The 23,155-nt window shown below is 44.4% G+C and overlaps 2 protein-coding genes across 2 annotated transcripts in view; one reads left to right on the forward strand and one right to left on the reverse strand.

The window, feature by feature from the left end:
• The window catches only part of LOC311228139 (uncharacterized protein), a gene marked incomplete at its 5' end in the record, with an annotated part of 35,181 nt that extends 17,415 nt beyond the window's left edge, over window positions 1–17,766 (reverse strand). The window contains 4 exons of the mRNA XM_084314054.1: window positions 12,079–12,252; window positions 14,339–14,532; window positions 15,625–15,816; window positions 17,322–17,766. Coding sequence (XP_084170180.1) covers window positions 12,079–12,252; window positions 14,339–14,532; window positions 15,625–15,816; window positions 17,322–17,766 — 1,005 coding nt within the window. The remainder of the gene's footprint in view (window positions 1–12,078; window positions 12,253–14,338; window positions 14,533–15,624; window positions 15,817–17,321) is intronic.
• A 1,566-nt stretch (window positions 17,767–19,332) lies between these two features.
• Window positions 19,333–23,155, forward strand: part of LOC311228603 (uncharacterized protein) — a 72,119-nt gene continuing 68,296 nt past the window's right edge. The window contains exons 1-2 of the mRNA XM_084314520.1: window positions 19,333–19,998; window positions 21,514–21,782. Coding sequence (XP_084170646.1) covers window positions 21,638–21,782 — 145 coding nt within the window. The 5' untranslated portion in view covers window positions 19,333–19,998; window positions 21,514–21,637. The remainder of the gene's footprint in view (window positions 19,999–21,513; window positions 21,783–23,155) is intronic.

Raw genomic sequence — 23,155 nt, forward strand, 5'->3', positions numbered from 1 at the left:
CCTTCGATAATCTATATGCTTCAGGGCCTATAACTACTGTCTTTGGAATTACAGCAGAAAAGATTAAAAACATACTTATATTCTCGACGCTAGTAACACAACAATGTATGAATGAAAGAATATAACGTTCCCACATCCTGAACGATAGATAATCGATGTTGAATGGGCCATAGTAATGTCCATATAGCAATACAATTTAAAAAAGGTATAGCCCTGCAAAGAAGGTAAACATCTCCATAGGGTTATAGTGCTGGCAGACTGGCTATATTGATGGATATAACCTATGGCGGGGAATGTGTTAACCCCATGTAAAAGTAGTTGTAGTTTGTTTTCTTTTTTTTCTTTTAGAATACTGTTTTGGAATCTACATTTTTTATTTATTTTTTTGTAAAGCATATTTTGAAAACTACAAGGGTGAATAATACTGTTTTGCTTGCTTTTTTTCTTTATAATACTGTTTGAGTCTAAATTCTTGTATTTTTTTGGTAAGAATATAGGACAGGCACATAAGCACTATGCTTCAGTCTGTACCTTTTCAGTCACTGTAAAAAAAAGGAGTCGACTGAAGGCTTCTTGTCCTCTTCAAAAGCATGCAATTGGTCCACTGATGGATACATATTTGTCTAGTCTAGTGTGTTCATTAGATGGGTGAAATCCTCTTTCAGTGCCTCTGTGCCTGTTTTCGTAGGCAGTTCTGTTTCGTTAAGGCTTCGCTCAGCACCAGTAGCACTGTACTTCACTTCGTGTACATACACTGAATAAAAAAATTCCACCATGTACCTTTACATCCCCATATTCGTCTGACCACACCCCCTTCCGCTTACCTTCATACGCAGGTGTGTGGTCACCTACTCGCCTCCTTCTTCACTTTCACCACAAGGAAGTGCCTCGGTAGATCCCCACTTGACGAGGTTGTTAGCTGAAGAAAGTTGAGACGTGTTTACATTGTGCTTATTTTTTTCTTCTCTCATATATATTCGATAGAAAAACCTAAGTCATAATGTCTACTCCGGAGGGTCATGTTCGCAGCGCCACTCTTCACCAGCGATTCTCCATTTCCGCCTCCGTCGTACGTCCTGGAGCGGGGCTGTTGCCTCTCTCGTGGTTGACAGCCACGCCCGATAGGCGTCCGATGGGTAGTTCACCTCTCCAAGGAGCTGGTGCACCGGTGCCGTCGCCTATGCGATGGCCTGGTTCTGGCTCTGGTTCCTCTGTTTCCGAGGAATCGTCCGCTGTTGGGCGGCCGGTTCCTTTGGTTCCAGGGGATTTGAGACGCAAACTTTTTGCGTCGGCTCGCTCCCGTCGCAAGATGGTGGCTTGCAGATGCGAACGGCCAGGGTTTGGTGAGTTGCTGGAGCCCAGTGAGGATGCGTCGGTCTCTACATGCCCGATGGAAACAGAGGATTACATGATAGAGGCGGACGGGTTCTTATTTGAAGGCCCGGTGGAGACAGGTATCCCGCCCATCCAGGTAACACTGGAGGGGGGTGAGATGTCTCCTTGGGGCGCCTCGTTTGAAGACGTTGGAGAAGAACCTCTGACTCATCGGCGGGATGCCCTGCTATCAGCCACATCGGAGTGTGGCTCCTTGACCAGTAGCAGCCTGCTGTATGTGAGGGATGCGGGCTCGGTGGAGGAAAGTCTGCAGGGGGAACTGCAGGCTTTGTTTCCCGAGCTCATGGCGGTGGCGGCAGTCGCAAACGGCGTGCCGCTGCCGCAGCCACTGCCTGTTCCTGTCCCTGATGATCTCATAGGTCATTTATGGCAGCGTCGCCCGGTGAGAGGGGTGGACGTTGTCTACCAATTTTTCCCCTCAATGGGGGCCTATGTTCGTCAGGGCCAGGTGGTGTCCCACATCATAGGCCTCACCCCCGCCTACATACAAGTTACGCGGGTGGCGGGTTTGGTCGACGGTATGAGGGAGGGCGTGCCACGGCTTGATAGGCCGATGGCCGCGTTACTCTGTCCGGAGGTGGTGTGGGAGCCGTTACGGAAGCCGGTTCCTCAAGGGAAATCGGCTAGGCGGTTGGCATACTGGAGCGACCAGTCATTTATCGACGGAACGCAATCTCTAGCTGCCGCGTCTAACATCGCGCAGCTGGCAAGATTCATGTCCGGGATATTGACGGGCGGCATGGAGCAGAGTGATGTACAACATGACCAGCTCTCCCAGGCGGCAGGAGCTGTCCTGCATCTGACTCAGCTGCAGGCCATAGCTGCTGGGAAAGTGCGCGCCCTGGCAACTCTGAACCAGCGCCACCTTTGGCTGGAGCAGGCGCGTGTGCCGGAGAAGAAGAGGCTTCCACTTCTGACGGCACCACTCTCCGATGCTGGACTGTTCGGGAAGGCCCTACAGTTGATGACCTCGACCTGTAGAGAGATGCAAGAGGAACGCTCCGTGCGTCAACCTCATTTTCCCCCTCCCGATGTTGCCAGTGGGGTCAGACGGCTGCCACGTCGTCGAGCGTCTTCCGCCGTGGCTGCTGCTGCCACCACTGCCACTGCTGGTCCTTCGAGGAAGGGGAACTGTATTTTTTGTTAACAAACTGTGTGTTTCTTCACCAAACATATGATGGGGTTGCAAAGTGTGAATCTTCACTAGTATGGGTTGATAGGAGGGTTACGTTCATGTTAAGAGCTTTAAGCAAGGTCTGCAGCCTACACTCGGTTGAAAAAGGGTTTTTTCTACCTCGGCCTGAGTCTCCACATAAGGTAGAGGTTACTTGTATGTTCTGTTGCTTGCACGAGTAATGTTGAGCTACAACACTGTTGTGTTGGTTGCAGTAATGCTCGTATGAACACGTACCACGGCTCAGCCGTTCTCGCTCTCTCTATCAGTGTTTTTCTATGTTCAACATGGATGCGGTTGTAGGATTCACACACGCGACTTGGTTTTGTTGTAAACCCTGTCCACAGTTGTCTGTGGTTAGCATGCATTCAGGGAGCGAAATTAACTTTTTGACTCACCGGCCAGTGGCGGGTAGATGGGAAGAGTCTACCCGCCAAGCATATTTCTTACCTGCCAAAATGTTTTTGATTAAAAAAAATATATATATATATTTTATATAAAAAAAAAATGAAATAAAATATATATTATATAATCATACTTGTAGTTGTATTATCTGCGAGACATCGCCACCACGCAATAAGTGAAAATGCTTGCTATCTGCAAACAGCTCCACTGTCTGTGTGTATACTTGAGTAGCCTCCAGCTCCAGCAAGGATTATCCGGCCCTGCAGCTAGACCCTATATTCAGCTAGACCCTACATTCAGCATGCAAGGATTCTCCGGCAATGCAGCTGGACCCTATTTATAACGTTACAGTTCCTTTGTCAAATCACATTCAACATGCCCTCAGCTAGAATACGCATTCAATCAATGTTATAAGACATTGATATCAGGAGCTATCTGTAGCTACTGCTAGCCCGGTAGATAACGTTAAGACAATTTAGTTTACTAGGACAGATAAGATCTAACGTGAGCTAGCTAAGCTAGCTAACGAGGGAACGGAGGTATTATGCACTCGAGTCGACTATTGCTGGAGCATTTGTTGATATCAGCAGCTATCAGTAGCTAGCCAGCTAGATACCGTTAGACAATGCCTCGTCATGTATTAAACTAAAAGTGAATAGTTGACTGGGTCATTGTTTAAACAGTAACGGTAGCTCAGCCCGCATATCGCAATGGTGGCGTTTCAGGAAGTAAACAAGCCAAATGAGAGCTTCCGATTGGTCATTTGCTTTCTTTCTCATGAAACCAGTCACGTCACTCTACTGTGATTGGACCGTTGACTTGAGTGCAATGTGGGACTTGTAGTTTTTTAACTATCTCGCGGCGGAGAAAAAAAAGACGAGAGCGGCTATAATCTGTACTCGCACAATCAAAATAAGAGTATCGTTATGAACTACACGTCTACACGCCACACGGCGGGCAGCCCTCTAAGTGTCAAGCGCCAAAGGTAAAAACTGACTGCCCCTGGCGGGCGGCGGGCTTTAGTTTCGGTCCCTGCATGCATTGTATTAGCTTGCGCTATTCATTAGCATTGCTATTAAAGGTATCGTGTGCTAAAGTTGTTGCTGTGTGCAAGGAAAGGGCTTGTGAGGGGGTACCGGATAAACCCCTCCTTCCCTCTTCTGATTGGTCAGGGGGTTTATTCATCTCTTGTCAGTCCAGTCAGGGCCAAGTCGTTAGGCGACTTGGCAGGGAGGGGGGGAAGGGTTCCCTAACTCTGCTCCTATTACACAGGCGTTGAGTATTGGGTTTCCCCCCGTCATAGCACACGTCACTACGCACGTTGCTATTGACGATGGCTTCCGTGAGTTAGACCCGTATGACGGTCTGTTGTTGTCAAAGTGTCGGGATAGAGCGTGGGTTCCACTACGCTCGATATATGTGTAACTTGAGTCGGTTGGTCACATGACTCAAGATTGCCATGGCTTTTTCACTCTATGACTCACGTGGGAAGTCTCCCTGAGGAGCTCCGTCTAATCCTCTGTGGTGGGGGTGACTGGATATAAAAATGTAAACAGTTTTTATCCTCAGCTGTGTCAAATGGGGTTCATACAGTCGGTGCTTCTTTTCTTTTTTAATAAAAGAGTGTGGAGTATAGGAAGCACCACACCCTTCTTGTCGTTTCTCCCAGGCGCCTTGAGGATTCAATGAAGGGTCTACATTAGCCTATTCATTGATGTGGTTGTGTCCCGACGCATGCATGGTGCTAGCTCGGGGTGTTTCTGATGGGAATCATGCGGGTAGCTAGTACGCCTTGGTTGCTTGTGGTTAAAACAGCGTTTTTATAAAGCAACTGGGATGGAGGGTTTGTCCTCTTCCGCGAACCTGTTACTGGTTCTCGACGGGTTCTCGTTCATGTCTGGGGGATGTTAACGGAATAAGATCGGAACATAGGTAGAGGGGTCTCGCGCCCTTGGGGTGGGCCACCGAGCACGGTTCACACCGGCCCGTCTGGGTGGCGCCCACTTTTCATGTTTTTTTATCCGACACGCATATCTGCTCCTTCTCACGGAGTAGGCAGGTCGGCGTGGTTAGGGCACGGGACTGGTTCTGGTCACGCTGGTCCAGGTCAGTTAACCCGTTGTCCGCCAGGGATGCAGATCTGCTGGTCTGGTACCCTGAGGGACTTGGGCTTTTTTCGGGGGAAAAAATGCCGGGTCGGCCCGGGGTGTCACAAGGTTAGGCGTTATGGAGACCCTTGTTGGGTACATGTTGTACTCTGCACTATCATAAGGGGCTGGTTCTCTTTTCTTCGCTCCTCTCTCACGCATGGCGAAGAGGGGGCTGTTGGGGTGGTCTTCTGGACCTCCTCTGGTAACCCTGTGTGCTTCCCGAGCCGCCGGGCCCGGTCCGAAGTAAAGTTTCGTTGATACCGTAGACCTGGGATAACCCTTTTTCTTGAGGGGTTATAGGAACAACCACCACATATGGTACCAAGGGGGTGGTTGATTCCCTGGTCTGTTGGAGCAGAGTCAACTCCCGGGTTACCCAGTTGAGTGTGCCCCTGCACGTTCATGACGTCTGCCAATCATGTCAGCCTTCTCTGCCTCAACCCCTCTGGGTGGGTTTTTTTTAATGGAGGCTTTGTCATGGTGATCAACAACGCCAGCATACGCCCCTTCCGCCAGGGGGGCTGTTTTCAGCTGACTCCTTTGGCGCCTGTCTCGTCCGCAGTGCTCCAGGCTCAGGTTACAGCCTGCTGCCTGGTTTCCCCCGGTGCGCTGCCTGCTTCCGTTGGTTAACCTTGAGTGCTTACAGCCATGCTGACTGCCTGTGTTTCAGAGTCAGTGTGCCAGGCGGTGTGCAATTGGGGGGAAAGGGCCCGCTCTTGGAGGGGCCCTATCCGAATACGCTGGCGATGTGGGGGGCGGTGTCACTAAGTGACCACCTGGTGGGGTCTTGATGCCTGGCGTCATTGACCTCTCCAGGCCCCCTTTTTCCAGGGGATCCAGTCCCTTCAGTGGGACTGGGTCTTCCTTCGCGCTCCGCTGCTACGGCCTTGCCACGGGGTTAGGGTTGCTCTTGTCCCCGTGATTTTGGGGGCAGTAACGAGGTTGTTCCTTCCGTTCGTTCCCTGGTGGCATGCGGGTTGTGCGTGTGTGTAGTCGTGGGGTCAAGCACTCTAACACAACAGGACCTCTATATGAAGCAGCCCGTCTGTCTGTCTGTCTCTAACACAACAGGACCTCTATATGAGTTGCTTGAGTTCCTCTTCGCCTGGTCGGATCCGTCTCCCTCCCGTAAGCCTCCAATAGGGAGGGTATCCTCCATTAGGGAGGGTCGGGGGGGCTCGGTCCTCCCCGGTCTGATGGTTGTGGGGGGCCTCAGCGGGGTGTATTTGTCGGGCTAAGGCTCCCGCTCAGCCCCCGTTGTGCTACTGGTGCTGAGCGAAGCCTTAACGAAACAGAACGTAAGGTTATGTATATAACCAAGTTCTGTGAGTTATGGTGCGCTCAGCACCAGGACGCCGCTGCTGCCCTTGATCTCGCCTTGTGGTGAAAGTTTGGGAAGGAGGCGAGTAGGTGACCACACACCTGCTTATGAAGGTAAGCGGAAGGGGGTGTGGTCAGACGAATATGGGGATGTAAAGGTACATGGTGGAATTTTTTTTATTCAGTGTATGTACACGAAGTGAAGTACAGTGCTACTGGTGCTGAGCGCACCATAACTCACAGAACTTGGTTATATACATAACCTTACGTTAGCCTCTGGTATGCGTGCCATTAGCGTTAGCCACGCTTCTAGGCCTCTTTTATTTTGGAAAGAATGATACAAAATAAATAAAAAAATATTATAATGTTTTTTTTTTAATATATATTCGACTAAGAGCCAGTCGACTACGGCTCCTTTCGACCAATTAGTCGACTAATCGACTTATAAGGGTCAGCCCTAGGGTCTAATAACGCCCTCGAGTCTCATTGAGCTACTTCTGGTCAACGTGCAAAAAACAGATTCTTATTTCATCCGTACATTTCCGTTTGATACCGTTTTGAATATGAACATAGTCCGGCCGCTTCTGAGCAATTCCAGGGAAAATACACGAAAACAGCGTTTTTGTGTAATTCAATAAACACGTTGTCATTTTTCGCCTGATTATCGGATCTTCCTGAAATCAATGCTAGATCATCACTTTTATCCTTTGTGGTGCATGCATGCAATGTGGTTTAGACCGGCGCCCCCCCCCTCCTCCTGCATCCCAACGGCAGAACAGCCAGACACAAACACATATAGCTTCAATCGCAGTAGAAATAAATATCAGATCAACGCAAGCTTTCATATATAGTATCCTTACCTGGTTTCTGAAGTAATGAAAAAAAAAAAATCCAATAATCTCATCGCCATTCCAGTTATCCACAGCGATCGTGCCTCCGACGTTATTGGGCATTGCTCAACGGGCGGGCGGGGTCAGTTGTCCAAGCCATCCCTATAAGCGTGTGTTTTGCCGTAGTGTTTAGGACCCGCCCCCACAACCGCAGCTCGATATAGAAAATAAACGAATCCTAACCGGGTGCATTACTGGCCGAAGGCGTTAGAGGTAGGGCTGGGCGATATGGCCTAAATATGATATCACGATATTTTCTGACCTTTCGGTGATACACGATTAGAGTTGTTCCGATACCGATACCAGAATCGGAAATGCCGCCGATACTGCCTAAAATGCTGGTATCGGTATCGACCGATACACGTGAATTGTAGCCTCCGATCCCATGATGTAATTTATCTCCTGCCGAGTCCTGCGGAGAGTGAGGATTATAAAATGAACATGTTTTAAAGTGTGATGCTGTGTCATTTTAACAGCAGATACACTTTCTTAAATTCCATTGTGCCCGACAGTGAGGTGTGATGGGGAGCTCGGACGGGATGTGTTTTGATGGTGTTATGATAGCATTAGCTGAAAAGCTAGCTAGTTGGAACAACATCCGCCCGTTACATCAAATCAGATGATCGCCTGTCCTTTCTCCAGGACCTGACACTGTCCGTGACCGTCTATCAACAATAATGCACCCACGGTGAATCGTATTTAAGTTAAGTAGCTACTGACTAGCGTCATTGGAGTAGGGTATATCTGCAGTGCTGCAGCCCATAACTCATTGATTAATGATACTAATACAAATCTATACAATCACCTGTTGTTGAATAAATACCATTACTTTCTAGTTATTACTAAAAAACAGTATAACAGTATCTGTAAAAAAAAAAAAAAAAGTATAATTTACATAATATATATATATATATATATATTTTTTTTTATGTATGCACTGGTATCGGATAAATATCGGTATCGGCCGATACCCAAAGCTTAGGTATCGGATCGGAAAGGAAAAAATGGTATCGGAATATCTCTATACACGATACACATCACGATGTTTTTCTTTTTTACCCCAAACAATTCATTATGAGGCTTACCAAGACAGTATTTGAGTTTGCAAGCTAACATTAAAGACAAAATAAAATACCCATGCATTTAGCATTTTTATATTATATATTAGATTTAGATTATTGGATTATTAGATTATATATTGCATATATTTAGCAATGAGATATTATATGATTTAGATATGAAATATGATGAATTGAAAATGGGGGACCCTGATGTAAACAAGACGAAAGACTTTCTCTGGTCTGCATCCCCTTAACAATTGTATGTATTGAGCTGTACTGTACCCATTCTGCAATATGTGAATAAAGTTTTAAATCAATCAATCAATAGCATTTTAGCATTTTTATGAAACTACTGTATATTTGTATGTCTCTAAATGTTTTGATGAATTGAAAATGGAGGACCCTTATGTAAAAAAGCCGAAAGTCTTTTTCTGGTCTTCATCCTCCTGTACTGTATTGTACCCATTCTGCAATCTGTTAATAAAGTTTTCATTCATTCATTCTGACGGAAAACAGAATAATTTTGATTGACAGTCGAGTCTGCCAATTACGTCACACCACTTGCACCCGCCCTGCTGTTCTTAGCACCAATCGGCAAGCGCTATTAGTTTTTGACTTCCTGAATGTCCTCCATTGATTTTGACGAGTGCTGACAACAACAAAGCTACTAACATTAGCTCCCCGCGGCCGACGAGTAGGAGACCAGTGCTCCGCAGGATGACTAAACGAGGCATAATGATTTTACTGCAACGAATGTTATAATAAAACCCTTTCCATACATCGGTCTGATTGAAAACTTTATTAACAGGCCGCAGAATGGGCATATCTCAGCACGGGCTGAGATATGAACGAGTAACGTGTGGACCAGATTGACGCGACACAATCCTCTTGGGCAAAACATCACGATATCCACGATACGTTGAAAAAGTGTATCGTTAATGAACTGTACCCGATATTTATATAATATCGTCATATCGCCCAGCCCTAGTTAGAGGGCAGTATAATACCGTCTGCCAGCTTAGACACACTCAGAACAGTATGCACAAGGTGCCCCGCTGAATTATGAATGTATATAGATAATAAAAGAAATACCGTGACAGAAACGTAGATCTACGTTTCCGGCACTCAACGATCGGACGACAGAACTGTATATCTACGTGAACGGCACTGAAAGTGTTAAGCAGCCTGTCTGTCTGCCTGTCTCTAACACAGCAGGACCTCTATATGAAGCAGCCCGTCTGTCTGTCTGTCTGTCTGTCTGTCTGTCTGTCTGTCTCTAACACAACAGGACCTCTATATGAAGCAGCCCGTCTGTCTGTCTGTCTCTAACACAACAGGACCTCTATATGAAGCAGCCCGTCTGTCTGTCTGTCTCTAACACAACAGGACCTCTATATGAAGCAGCCCGTCTGTCTGTCTGTCTGTCTCTAAAACAACAGGACCTCTATATGAAGCAGCCCGTCTGTCTGTCTGTCTGTCTCTAAAGGCCTCTGCATGCTACAGCAACTTCAAAGCAACTGCACCACAACATCGACAAAGCAACAGTGTTTTAGACACTCTGCCTTTATGCTTCTGCAACATCGACGCGCAAAGTTAGTTTAACTAAAGTTAGTTTAGGTTCGTGTTAACGTTAGATAATGTACAAAATAAATGTATTTCCGGTGCTTTTAGACGTCGCTCTTTTATTTTGAAATCCCCCGACCGGAAGTATTTGTGATGTATTCTGCTTGTGTAACTTTAGGTTAGTTTTAACGTTAGCTGGCAGCTACAGGCACTCGAGGTCGAGGAAGAGCTGCTGAATTTAATCGGCAGGAGGAGAGAGAGCTCGTCAAAGCTGGATATATCCCTGTGGCTGTGGTTGTAGGCACGAAAATGCAGCTCGAACTACCTGTTATTATATTAAATTAATATACAACTTGTCCATGTCCAGTCCTTTCGAACTGCCCCACCGTCCGTTCATTGTAAACAATGATGCATGTAATTATATTAACGTTACTGTGTGTTGTTGTAGCTATGTTAATAAATTCTGAATGGCATTAACGTTAGTTGGGTATGATAGAGCATTGAATAGCATCAAGTTCAACGCTAGCTGGCTGGCTACAACAATGGAGGATGGTATTATCTGCGGGACCAATATTATTATACGACAGCCCCGCCCCCATTCGCTAACCAACCAATCACTGCTACGCAATATCAACGCAACGGTTGTTTAGGTTAGATTTGGGTGAAAGGTACGCAACATCCTCACAACACAGTCTACAAGACCCTCTAAAACAAACGCGCTGAAATCGCGCTGATGTTGTGTTGAAGTTGCTTTGAAGTTGCTGTAGCATGTAGAGGCCTTAACACAACAGGACCTCTATATGAAGCAGCCTGTCTGTCTGTCTGTCTCTAACACAACAGGACCCTCTATATCAGGGGTCGGGAACCTATGGCTCGCGAGCCATATATGGCTCTTCTGGTGACAGCATATGGCTCCCAGAATATTGAGTAATTTTTTTTTTTTTTTTTTATTAATACTTGTGATATTTCTTAATAATACTGTGTCATTTTAAAAGTAAACAGAAATTAGTTTTGAAGATACAGCTAATAGTATCTGTAGCTGAAGATATAGCGAGCAGAGCTGGCGAGGGAACACAAGTGGACAGAAATTAAAAATCTTCAACCTGAAGACCAGCTGATTCTTAAAACTTGGAACGAGCTTCCTGTGACATACCACACAATGCAGCGTGAGTATTGCCGTATATTGACCATGTTTGGCTCTACATATGCATGTGGGCAGTCATTCTTGCATATGAGGAACATTAAGACCAACCTACGCTCATGTTTAACTGATGGAAGCCTCAACGCCTGCATGAAGCTCAACCTCACCACGTATGAACCAGATTACAAGGCCATCAGCAAAACCATGCAGCACCAGAAGTCGCATTAAAAGTAAGACATATTTAATTCATTATACGTTAAAAATACTATATGGCTCTCAATGAAATATATTTAGAAATATTTGGCTTTTATGGCTCTCCCAGTCAAAAAGGTTCCTGACCCCTGCTCTATATGAAGCAGCCCGTCTGTCTGTCTGTCTCTAACACAACAGGACCTCTATATGAAGCAGCCCGTCTGTCTGTCTGTCTCTAACACAACAGGACCTCTATATGAAGCAGCCCGTCTGTCTGTCTGTCTCTAACACAACAGGACCTCTATATGAAGCAGCCCGTCTGTCTGTCTGTCTCTAACACAACAGGACCTCTATATGAAGCAGCCTGTCTGTCTGTCTGTCTATCTGTCTCTAACACAACAGGACCTCTATATGAAGCAGCCTGTCTGTCTGTCTGTCTGTCTCTAACACAACAGGACCTCTATATGAAGCATCCTGTCTGTCTGTCTCTAACACAACAGGACCTCTATATGAAGCAGCCCGTCTGTCTGTCTGTCTCTAACACAACATGACCTCTATATGAAGCAGCCCGTCTGTCTGTCTGTCTGTCTCTAACACAGCAGGGAGTAGAGCAACAGTAAACCAAGCTACTCACACCTCAGCTTGAGTTCATTTGTAATAAATAAATAAATATCCTGGTTGTGGATTTTCTGACTGTTAAGGCCCTACTGACCTCTGACCCCAGGATGTGCCTCTGATACACCTAACAGTGCAACAACAGAGTAGTAACACACACACACACACTGACCTCTGACCCTGGGATCTGACCCTGCATCTCACAGTCCAGCAGCAGAGTAGCCATGACCTCCTGCTCCTCCTCTGGCTCCTCTTTAATACAGATCACGTCCTCCTCCTCCTCCTCTTCCTCCTCCTCTTCCTCCTGTTGCTGATACATCTCCTCCTGCTGCAACTCCTGCTTCACCTGGACACATTACAACATGACTAATAGTAGACACAACATTACAACATGACTAACAGTAGATACACCATTACAACATGACTAATAGTAGACACAACATTACAACATGACTAACAGTAGACAGAACATTACAACATGACTAACAGTAGATACACCATTACAACATGACTAATAGTAGATACAACATTACAACATGACTAACAGTAGACACAACATTACAACATGACTAACAGTAGACAGAACATTACAACATGACTAACAGTAGATACACCATTACAACATGACTAATAGTAGACACACCATTACAACATGACTAACAGTAGACACACCATTACAACATGACTAACAGTAGACAGAACATTACAACATGACTAATAGTAGACACACCATTACAACATGACTAATAGTAGACACACCATTACAACATGACTAACAGTGGACAGAACATTACAACATGACTAACAGTAGACACACCATTACAACATGACTAATAGTAGACACACCATTACAACATGACTAACAGTAGACAGAACATTACAACATGACTAACAGTAGACACACCATTACAACATGACTAACAGTAGATACACCATTACAACGTGACTAACAGTAGACACACCATTACAACATGACTAACAGTAGACACACAATTACAACATGACTAACAGTAGATACACCATTACAACATGACTAACAGTAGATAGTTAGATACAACATTACAACATGACTAATAGTAGTCACAACATTACAACATGACTAACAGTAGTCACAACATTACAACATGACTAACAGTAGATACATTACAACATGACTAACAGTAGACAGAACATTACAACATGACTAACAGTAGATACAACATTACAACATGACTAACAGTAGACAGAACATTACAACATGACTAACAGTAGATAGTTAGATACAACATTACAACATGACTAATAGTCACAACATTACAACATGACTAACAGTAGACACAACATTACAACATGACTAACAGTAGTCACAACATTACAACATGACTAACAGTAGACACAACATTACAACATGACTAATAGTAGATACAACATTACATGACTAACAGTAGATACAACATTACAACATGACTAACAGTAGATACAACATTACAACATGACTAACAGTAGATACAACATTACAACATGACTAACAGTAGATACAACATTACAACATGACTAACAGTAGATACAACATTACAACATCATGACTAACAGTAGATACAACATTACAACATTGACTAACAGTAGACACAAGATTACAACATGACTAAAGGTGCTCCCATAGTCGAGCGGACCGTACACAGAGCGGACTCGCGCGGACCCAAAGCGGACTCCAAGTGCGAAGGTCCAATTTTCTAATGTCCGCTCACCTGGTGTCACACAAAACGCTGATCGGCGTTGACATCGACCTGCATTTAATGTGACGCCGATCTGCATTTTACTCTGACCACTCGCTTTTTCACTCACAAAAGAGAATGGCTTTTCTAAATGAAGTGTGTAAAACTGCCAGTTTTATTATCGAAATATTGGAAACGGAGATAGAGTCTATGTTATCTCCGTTTCCAATATTTCGAAATAAACTGGTGTTTTTATTTCATGCAATGCCGTTTTCCATTTCAGCGCCACGCGCTGTCCACCTCATTGAGCAAGCCTATACGGTACACGGTACATTGCACCTCGCTGCCTATATACCTGTTATTCAAGTGTGTAAAACTGCCCGTTTTATTATCGAAATAATGGAAACGGAGATAAGATACTCTTTATTGACATTGGACGACATGACAGAAGTTGAACAGCGTGGGGAAAATTGTGTAAACTGGCGTGAGCCATGTAGGAAATTGGTCCGCGGAGGTCCGCTGAGGTACGCTCGACTATGAAAGCTCAAAGTGTCCAGCGGACCTCCGCAGAGTCCAGTCCGCGTACAGTCCGCTCGACCATGGGAGCACCTTAACAGTAGACACAACATTACAACATGACTGTAACAGGGTAGTATATATATTTACATGTAGCAGGGTAATATATATATATATTTACCTGTAGCAGGGTAACATATATATATATATATATATATTTACCTGTAGCAGGGGTATACTGGAAGCCAGGGTGGAGCTGTCTGCTTGGGGAGTCCTGTCAGGGGAGGGAGGGGCTGGCACTGGGGGCAGGTCTGCTGGGCCCGTCTGAGGCTGCAGACTGATGGTCCAATCACAGTCATCTTCCTCTTTCCTCTGACAGGAAGCTCCATCTCTCTCTGGAGGACACTGCACACCCTCTGGAGAAAACAGTACGGTCAATAAGCAGCAATGCACAATAGACACCATGTGACTGTACAGACCAAGAGTGACTGTACCTGTCACACTTGTGTCACAGGCTCCAGACCAGCAGTGACTGTACCTTTCACAGGCTCCAGACCAGCAGTGACTGTACCTTGCACAGGCTCCAGACCAGCAGTGACTGTACCTTTCACAGGCTCCAGACCAGCAGTGACTGTACATTTCACAGGCTCCAGACCAGCAGTGACTGTACCTTTCACAGGCTCCAGACCAGCAGTGACTGTACCTTTCACAGGCTCCAGACCAGCATTGACTGTACGTTTCACAGGCTCCAGACCAGCAGTGACTGTACCTTTCACAGGCTCCAGACCAGCAGTGACTGTACCTTTCACAGGCTCCAGACCAGCAGTGACTGTACCTTTCACAGGCTCCAGACCAGCAGTGACTGTACCTTTCACAGGCTTCAGACCAGCAGTGACTGTACCTTTCACAGGCTCCAGACCAGCAGTGACTGTCACTGTACCTTTCACAGGCTCCAGACTAGGGATGCACCAATCCGATATTGGTATCGGTATCGGCCGCCGATATCAGTAAAATAGCTGGATCGGGTATCGGTAAAAAATATATATATATATCGGATTTAAAAAAATATATATATATCATAAGAAATTAAATAAGAAATAACCATTAAGTACATTTATATCTATGTGTTAATTTGTTACATTTTGTTTCACTAAGTTAGGAAAGTAATGTTTTAAGTCAAGCCTAAGTCATGCCTTGCACAAAATAATGATCCCAGTCTCTTCCACACAGTGACAGTGAGGCATTTATTAATTGAATGAATGAAGTTTATTTTCTGTCTTTGTTTACAACAAATCAAAAACACACTTGTGATCCTTTACAAATCTTAAAAACAAAATATATTTTAATAAAAAATTTGATAAAAACATGGATTCTTTTATTTTTAACTTTTTTGGAAAAATATTTGGACAATGGGTATCGGATCGGTATTGGCCGATACCCAAACCCAAGTATCGGGACTGAAAAAGTCGGATCGGTGCATCCCTACTCCAGACCAGCAGTGACTGTACCTTTCACATGTTCCAGAACCTCCGCTGGTCTGCTGAGAGACATGTCAGGAAGCACGGTCAAAGGTTCAGATTCTCCAGTCTGAGAGAGCATCATGTCCGCTAGCTCAGGACCGGCTACGCCCACCCCCATGTCAGGAGGCTGGTAGTTGACCCGGACCGCTGGCCTGTTCCTGCACTGAGGGGATATGGGCCCTAGGAGACAGAAAACAAGGAGGGGTCAGACAGGAGGAGAACAATGATGAAATACCCTAGTTACTACATGTGTGTCTGGTGAAATACCCTAGTTACTACATGTGTGTCTGGTGAAATACCCTAGTTACTACATGTGTGTCTGGTGAAATACCCTAGTTACTACATGTGTGTCTGGTGAAATACCCTAGTTACTACATGTGTGTCTGGTGAAATACCCTAGTTACTACATGTGTGTCTGGTGAAATACCCTAGTTACTACATGTGTGTCTGGTGAAATACCCTAGTTACTACATGTGTGTCTGGTGAAATACCCTAGTTACTACATGTGTGTCTGGTGAAATACCCTAGTTAACTTACTACATGCGTGTCTGGTGAAATACCCTAGTTACTACATGTGTGTCTGGTGAAATACCCTAGTTACTACATGTGTGTCTGGTGAAATACCCTAGTTACTACATGTGTGTCTGGTGAAATACCCTAGTAGTTACTACATGTGTGTCTGGTGAAATACCCTAGTTACTACATGTGTGTCTGGTGATACCCTAGTTACTACATGTGTGTCTGGTGAAATACCCTAGTTACTACATATGTGTCTGGTGAACGTGCTTAGACCTCTACACTACCCTGCCACCCCAGTGCTTAGACCATTACACTACTCAGCCGCAACCATAAAAGGAAGTCTTAACACATTGGAATTTGTACTGCAAACGAAATAATGTCATATATACTGTTATAACGTCATAACTCAGTAGAATATTATGATATGATACTTTGGCCACATTGCCCAGCCCTAGGACTTCTCTAAAACACTTAAAGATAGAATCTGCAATGCAGTCAAATGGCGACCTCTAGGACAAAGAGCCCAATCCTTTTTTGTTTTGGTCTGATGTGTGGGTTCGAGTTGATCGGACAGGGGTTGCTACCGGTCCGCTGGCCACACATCAGGCTCTGCCAAGAGAGGTCTGGAGAAATTCACACACTATAACAAGTTACTAAACTCCTACCCACACATCAGACCAAAACAAAACATTTAAACAAAGCAATGCAATACCAAGCAGAGCTATTTTGCCTAGAGGTCACTGTTTGACGGCATTAAATATTCTACCTTTAAGGTCAAAGTCCAAGTTCAACACAAGTTCACAAGTTCAGTGACAGCGAGCAATATAATGTATGATGTAGGAATAATGATGACGGATTGACTTGCTCTACCGGTCTTCACAACATGTCCAAAAGAGTTTAAAGGAACACGCCAAAATTATGGGAAATGTAGAGAAGATAGATACACCTGGAGTTGTATCTCCTGGAGTTTTAAGCTAGGCTAGTGGTCCATATCTGCTTCCATTCATTTGTGCTAAGCTAGGCTACCTTGCAGCCGGATAGATTTCTACTGAACACAGAGAGGAAATTGGTATCTATATTCTCGTCCGAGTCTGGGAAAGAAAGACGGTAGGAGCATTTCCCAAACTGTTGGCGTGTTCCCTTAAAAGCAGTAAAGCCTTACTTACCTTGGCTGGCTCTAGTCTGGGCGTTGCTGTCCATAGCAGGCCTGGTCTGATGAGACCCAGAGGAGGATGCTACCTCCACTGACGACACGGTGACGTTAACTCTGGGAGCTCTCAGCGAGTTAGGAGAGTTCCTGGCCTGGGAGGAGGTGGCCGCCCTGGGCAGCATCTCCTCCTCCACGCCCTGGCGGTAGTACTTCAGCTTCAGCTCCGTGTACCTCAGCATCGCTCGGATCTTGTCATTCTCCTTTTCCTTCACCGCCTTCTCCCTCTGCAGCGCCGACATGTCTCTCTTCAGCGTCGACACCTGGGCCTTCAGCTCCTCGAACTTGACCCCCACTACTTTCAGCATCTCGGCCAGGACCGTTTCCACTGCCCCGTTCACAGCCCTCTCCACCACGTCCCCCATCTGACCCCGGATGAGGGACACGGCGATGCTGACGTCCATGTTTGACGTCCAACCCCCCCACCCCCCCCCCCCCCCCCCCCACCCCTGTGTCTCAAACAGCTGAGGGACGAGGGACAAGAGAAGAGGTTGTCTGGAAGGCTGGTTAGATCATAGGCTGATCATCTGAACAAAAGGACCTACATGCATGAGGTCGTGATGAATGTGACTGTAACGTTAGGCCTATAAACACCAACAGAGAGCACGTTTAATTAACATTAATACGTAAATGAACACAGCCGACCAGGGCCAAATTACGTCACACAGGTTTAAATTAGATGGATTATCAAACGGACTATTCGGCAGTCATCAGACTAATTTAATACGTGATGTGTGACGTCATTAAACCATCGCTTCACACTTTTAACAGCTGACCTACGAAGCTAATGTTGACTAAATTAAGCTAATGTTATGTGGATAGCTCGCCTGCCTTTGTAAAAACAAGCAATATCAACGTCGCGTCGTCTCTGGTGTGACTCCAGAACGCCGGTCAGAAAGCAGACTAACGTTTATCTTGATAAAGACAATTTAAAATAAAATGTACTGAGTGAAATAAGAGAAGAAACGACGAGACGACGAGCGGTATTTTTCTCTCCAGACACCAGGAACCGACTGCGGAAGTAAACAAATGCACTTCCGGTTATTTCGAGTGAAGTGACGTGCACAAGATATCTATGGACGTGCAGGTGCAGGTTCTTCTTCTTCTTCGTTTAAGTTTCCGGCGGACTACGCATCTAGGCGTATTGCCGCCCTCCACATGACAGTGAGATCGCTGTAAAAACAAAATGATGGCGGGTCGCGACTACAAAAGCCGCACACCGCCACCTACTGCAGGTTGTCGTCAAAAATACTATTTATGACGATTTTTCAAAATAGTGTATTCATTTTTCTTTCACCACGAAATTATTATTGTTATTGTTGTTGTTATTCAATAACCTACATTATTTTGTACTTTTAGGCTAAAAAGGTCATACGGTAGGTTGTCTCAATAACACTATCTGGTACTGCAGACAACAGCGACCACTTACGGACACCAAAGGAATAACATTAAACGAAGCATACTGAGGGAAGAAGACTGCTAGTTTGATTGATTGATTGATTGATTGGTTTATTTATTGGTTGGTTGGTTGCTTGATTGATTGATTGGTTGATAACTGTCCAGTTCACAAAACTCAAATAAATAGATGCAATACTGCTGATGAGCTTTGTGTGTGTGTGTGTGTGTGTGTGCTGCCCTCCCTCTCTTCCCTCCTCCCCCCTCATCTCCCCTCCTTTTCTCTCCTCTCCCCTCCTCCCTTCTTCACTGATTCTGCCCTCTCCTCCGCCTACTGGCAAGTCAGAGCCTGCGGACAGAGATATTGTGGGAGAGAGAGATAGAGGGAAAGACTGAGAGAGAGAGAGAGAGAGAGAGAGAGAGAGAGAGAGATAGAGGGAAAGACTGAGAGAGAGAGAGAGAGAGAGAGAGAGAGAGAGAGAGAGAGAGAGAGAGAGAGAGAGAGAGAGAGAGAGAGAGAGAGAGAGAGAGAGAGAGAGAGAGAAGAAAGAGAGAGAGAGAGAGAGAGAAAGAGAGAGAGAGATTAGTTATTTCCTTCCTGATGCTGTGTGTAGTCGGCTGACCCCCCCAGGCTTTTGGAGTCTGATGCGGAGAGAGTCGCATCTCCACGCCGCCTGACTGACTAGAAACAGCCGGCCTGGCGTGGCGCGGGGTCAGAACTCTGAGAAAACTCTTCAGAATCTGAAGTTCAGATTGTTTATAGCATTTAATCAGGTCCTTCCAGACTACACCCAGTATCCTCTGGGCTGCAGGAAAATTATAGTTGTGTAGTTCCATCGTCTTAAAAAAACAAACGTTTAGGCGTCAACATACAATATTATCTCGGAACGGGGCAGCTTGTAAATTATTATCCCCCCAGAGAGAAGAGGAAGTAACAAGAGAAGAACCAAAACAGCTGCTGAAAATGAGGTTTCATCTCTTCATGCTCGTCCTCCTCCTCTGTGTCTTCTTGGGAGGCTGTCTCGGAGGCGCAGGAAGCCCGCACCAGGTGAGGCTCGGTCGGCTTGAGAGGTGGGTGAAGACGGGCTTCCAGTACCTGCAGCTCAACCTGTGCCGCTGGACGTCCTCTCTGTCCGACCGGGTGTCCTCCTCGCTGTCCGAGGGGGAGTGTAAGAGACTGTCCCGTCTCCAGCTCTCCGGGGTGGCCGTCTACGTGTCTGAACCACCGGGAACTTATTTAGGTAGGCTCAGTACTCCGGTCGGTTCATTAGTTAGATTATAGTTAGTGCGCACATCGACAACGAATTATCCAAGCCAGCAGACATGACTATACATTTATTAATTAATTCATTTATTGTAGAATGATTCCAAATTCGTATGCATTTATTTACCTCAACATGGCTTACATTTGCAAACATAACCTTCAGTTAGTCTAAAGCCTAGGCAACAGCTTTACCATATTTATTGATGCCTTTCTAAACCTGCATATATTCCTGTTTACATCTGTATACTATATCTATATCTGTATATCCATTACCTACTCTTATTAGTTATACCACTAGTAGGCCTAAGTGTATTTATACCGGTATCACTACATAATAATAACACATCTGATTAGCATTATTACTAATTCATACTCATTTATATATATATATATATATTCCAGTTTAATCATTTATACATATTGTTATTGCACTTTACTGTTTATATGCACTCTGGTTAGATGGCAACTTATTTGGTTTAGTCATTTAGCTGAACGCTTTTATCCAGACTGACAAATGATGTACAAGTCAGCTGTAGGGGTTTACCTCTGGCAGCTATAGGTAAGGTATTGTTTGTCTAGCAGTGCAGAGCTCGAGTGCTACACTCTGAGTGCATAGTATTATAAACATGTTAGCATAGTAGGTAGTAGCTGGCAGTGGTGGCAAGTAACTAAGTATTTTTTACTCAAGTACTGTACTTAAGTAACATTTTGAGCTACTTGTACTTTATAGTAGAATTTTCATTCAGAACTTTATACTTTTACACCACTACATTTCAAAGGAAATAATGTACTTATTACTCCACTACATTTATCTGAATCCATCTGTTACTAGTTACTTTGAAGAAAAACATGGCAAAAATACTTTAGAATAATGTAGTAGAATTTTAATGGAGGACTTTTACTTTTACCAGAGTACTCGTACTTCTACTTTTACTTAAGTAAAGGGACTGTGTATTTCTTCCACCATTGGCAGATAGTAGTGTAGACATAGTAGCATAGTAGTATAGACATAGTAACATAGTACACAGTAAATAGTAGTATAGACATAGTAGCATAATACACAGTAAATAGTTGTATAGACATAGTAGCATAGTACATAGTAGATAGCTTGTAAATGATCCCCCCCAGAGAGAAGAGGAAGTAACAAGAGAAGACCCAAAACAGCTGAAAATGAGGCTTCATCTCTTCATGCTCATCCTCCTATCTCATTGTCTCCTGCTCCATGGTACACAGTAGATAGTAGTATAGACATAGTAGCATAGTACATAATAGTAAAAGACAGTAAGAAGGTTATATTCCTTTTATAAATTATTTCAGATACTGTATTTTAGAACATTGTAGGCCTACTGTACTTGTGCTGTACGATTACAGTACATTTTAATCTAATCTAATAACCCATTCATTCAGAATATACACACAATAACATCATATATTTTTTCTATTTCTTAATGAATGTGTTTAATCATTCAAGTTCCCATTCGATGAATTACAGGCAACTCTGACAAAGTCCTGGCCATCCTGCCGGACTCCTACCAGTCTGAGGGGCTTCTGGTGTCTAAAGCTGGGGGGTACAGTGTGGCGCCGGCCAGGGAACGTCCCCACAGGGGAACCAGGACATGTTCCCCGGCTCCACGGGCCACGATGCCGTGCTGGTGTTGGACCCGAGCCCCACGGAGAACTTCGGCCACCCGGTGGTTCTCCTCTACGTGGACCTGAACATAACCAAGAAACGCTGTGCTCACATGGACGGGATCTATCTAGGTAAGATGTACGGTAAATCACACACACACACACACACACACACACACACACACACACACACACACACACACACACACACACACACACACACACACGCACACACACACACACACACACACACACACACACACACACACACACACACACACACACACACACACACACACGCACTAGGGCTGAGCCCAAATGTTCGAACGTTCGAACCTTCGTTTGTTATGTTGGCATTCAAATTCTAAATCAACATTCAAATGTTTAATTCTTAATCAAAAAATAATATTTTTTTTTCTATTTAAACCAATCGGGTTTTTCTTCACAGTTGCAGATAAAGATTAGGCTACACTAATATTATAGTATTAAAAACTGATGAGTTATATTCATTAAATAAAGTTGATTTCATTGATTTAGTTGGGCTGGGGCTTCTCCCTGGGCTGGGTCTGGAAAGTTGATTTAATAATAATAAAAAATAAAAAAATACTAATTTAATCAGATTAATCACTTTATTCAAATTGAGGATGTAGTTTGAGTTTATTTATTTTATTTTTTTATTTATTAAAAAAAATTAAATAAAAAATGTATTAAAAAATAAAACATTTAAAATTATTTTTCAATAATTTTTTTATTATTAAAAACGAATGTTCGAACGTCCGTTCGAAAAACCCTGATGAAGTTTGAATCCCAAAAACAGGCTTCGGGGACAGCCGTAACACACACACACACACAGGCTGTCCCCGCTAACCCACACACACATGCAGGCTTTTAAATCACTCTTGAAAACCTACCTGTTCTCCTTGGCCTTCCCCCCTACTTAATCACCACTAGACCCCTGGCCCTTCTATCCTCTTTGTTTTACTGTGTCCTACCAGTTTTTATTGCTTTCATTGCTTTATTATGTTTTTTAATCTTATATCTTGCACCATATTGTTTTGTTTTTGTTGCTTTCATTGCTTTACTATGTTTTTAATCTTATACCTTGCATCACACTATTTTGTTTTTATCAACTTGCTTGTGAAGCACTTTGGTGCCAGCTGCCGCTGCCTGGAAATGTGCTATATATATAAAACTGACTTGACTTGACACACACACACACACACACACACACACACACACACACACACACACACACACACACACACACACACACACACACACACACACACACACACACACACACACTTTCCCAGTTATCACAGATAGATAGATAGATTGCCATTGCCATTTCAACACATGGTTGATTGGGATTTGTCTCGTTGCAATGCTCATTTTAGCATAAAACAGTGGAAAAAGACATACAGTATAAAAAACATACAAGAATACATAAAATGCAATCCCTGAAGTAGAATAAGTATTTCACAAACATTAAAAAAAAAAAAAAA

This window comes from Notolepis coatsorum (assembly GCF_963971535.1).
Source record: "Notolepis coatsorum genome assembly, chromosome: 5".
NCBI classification, from domain to species: domain Eukaryota; kingdom Metazoa; phylum Chordata; class Actinopteri; order Aulopiformes; family Paralepididae; genus Notolepis; species Notolepis coatsorum.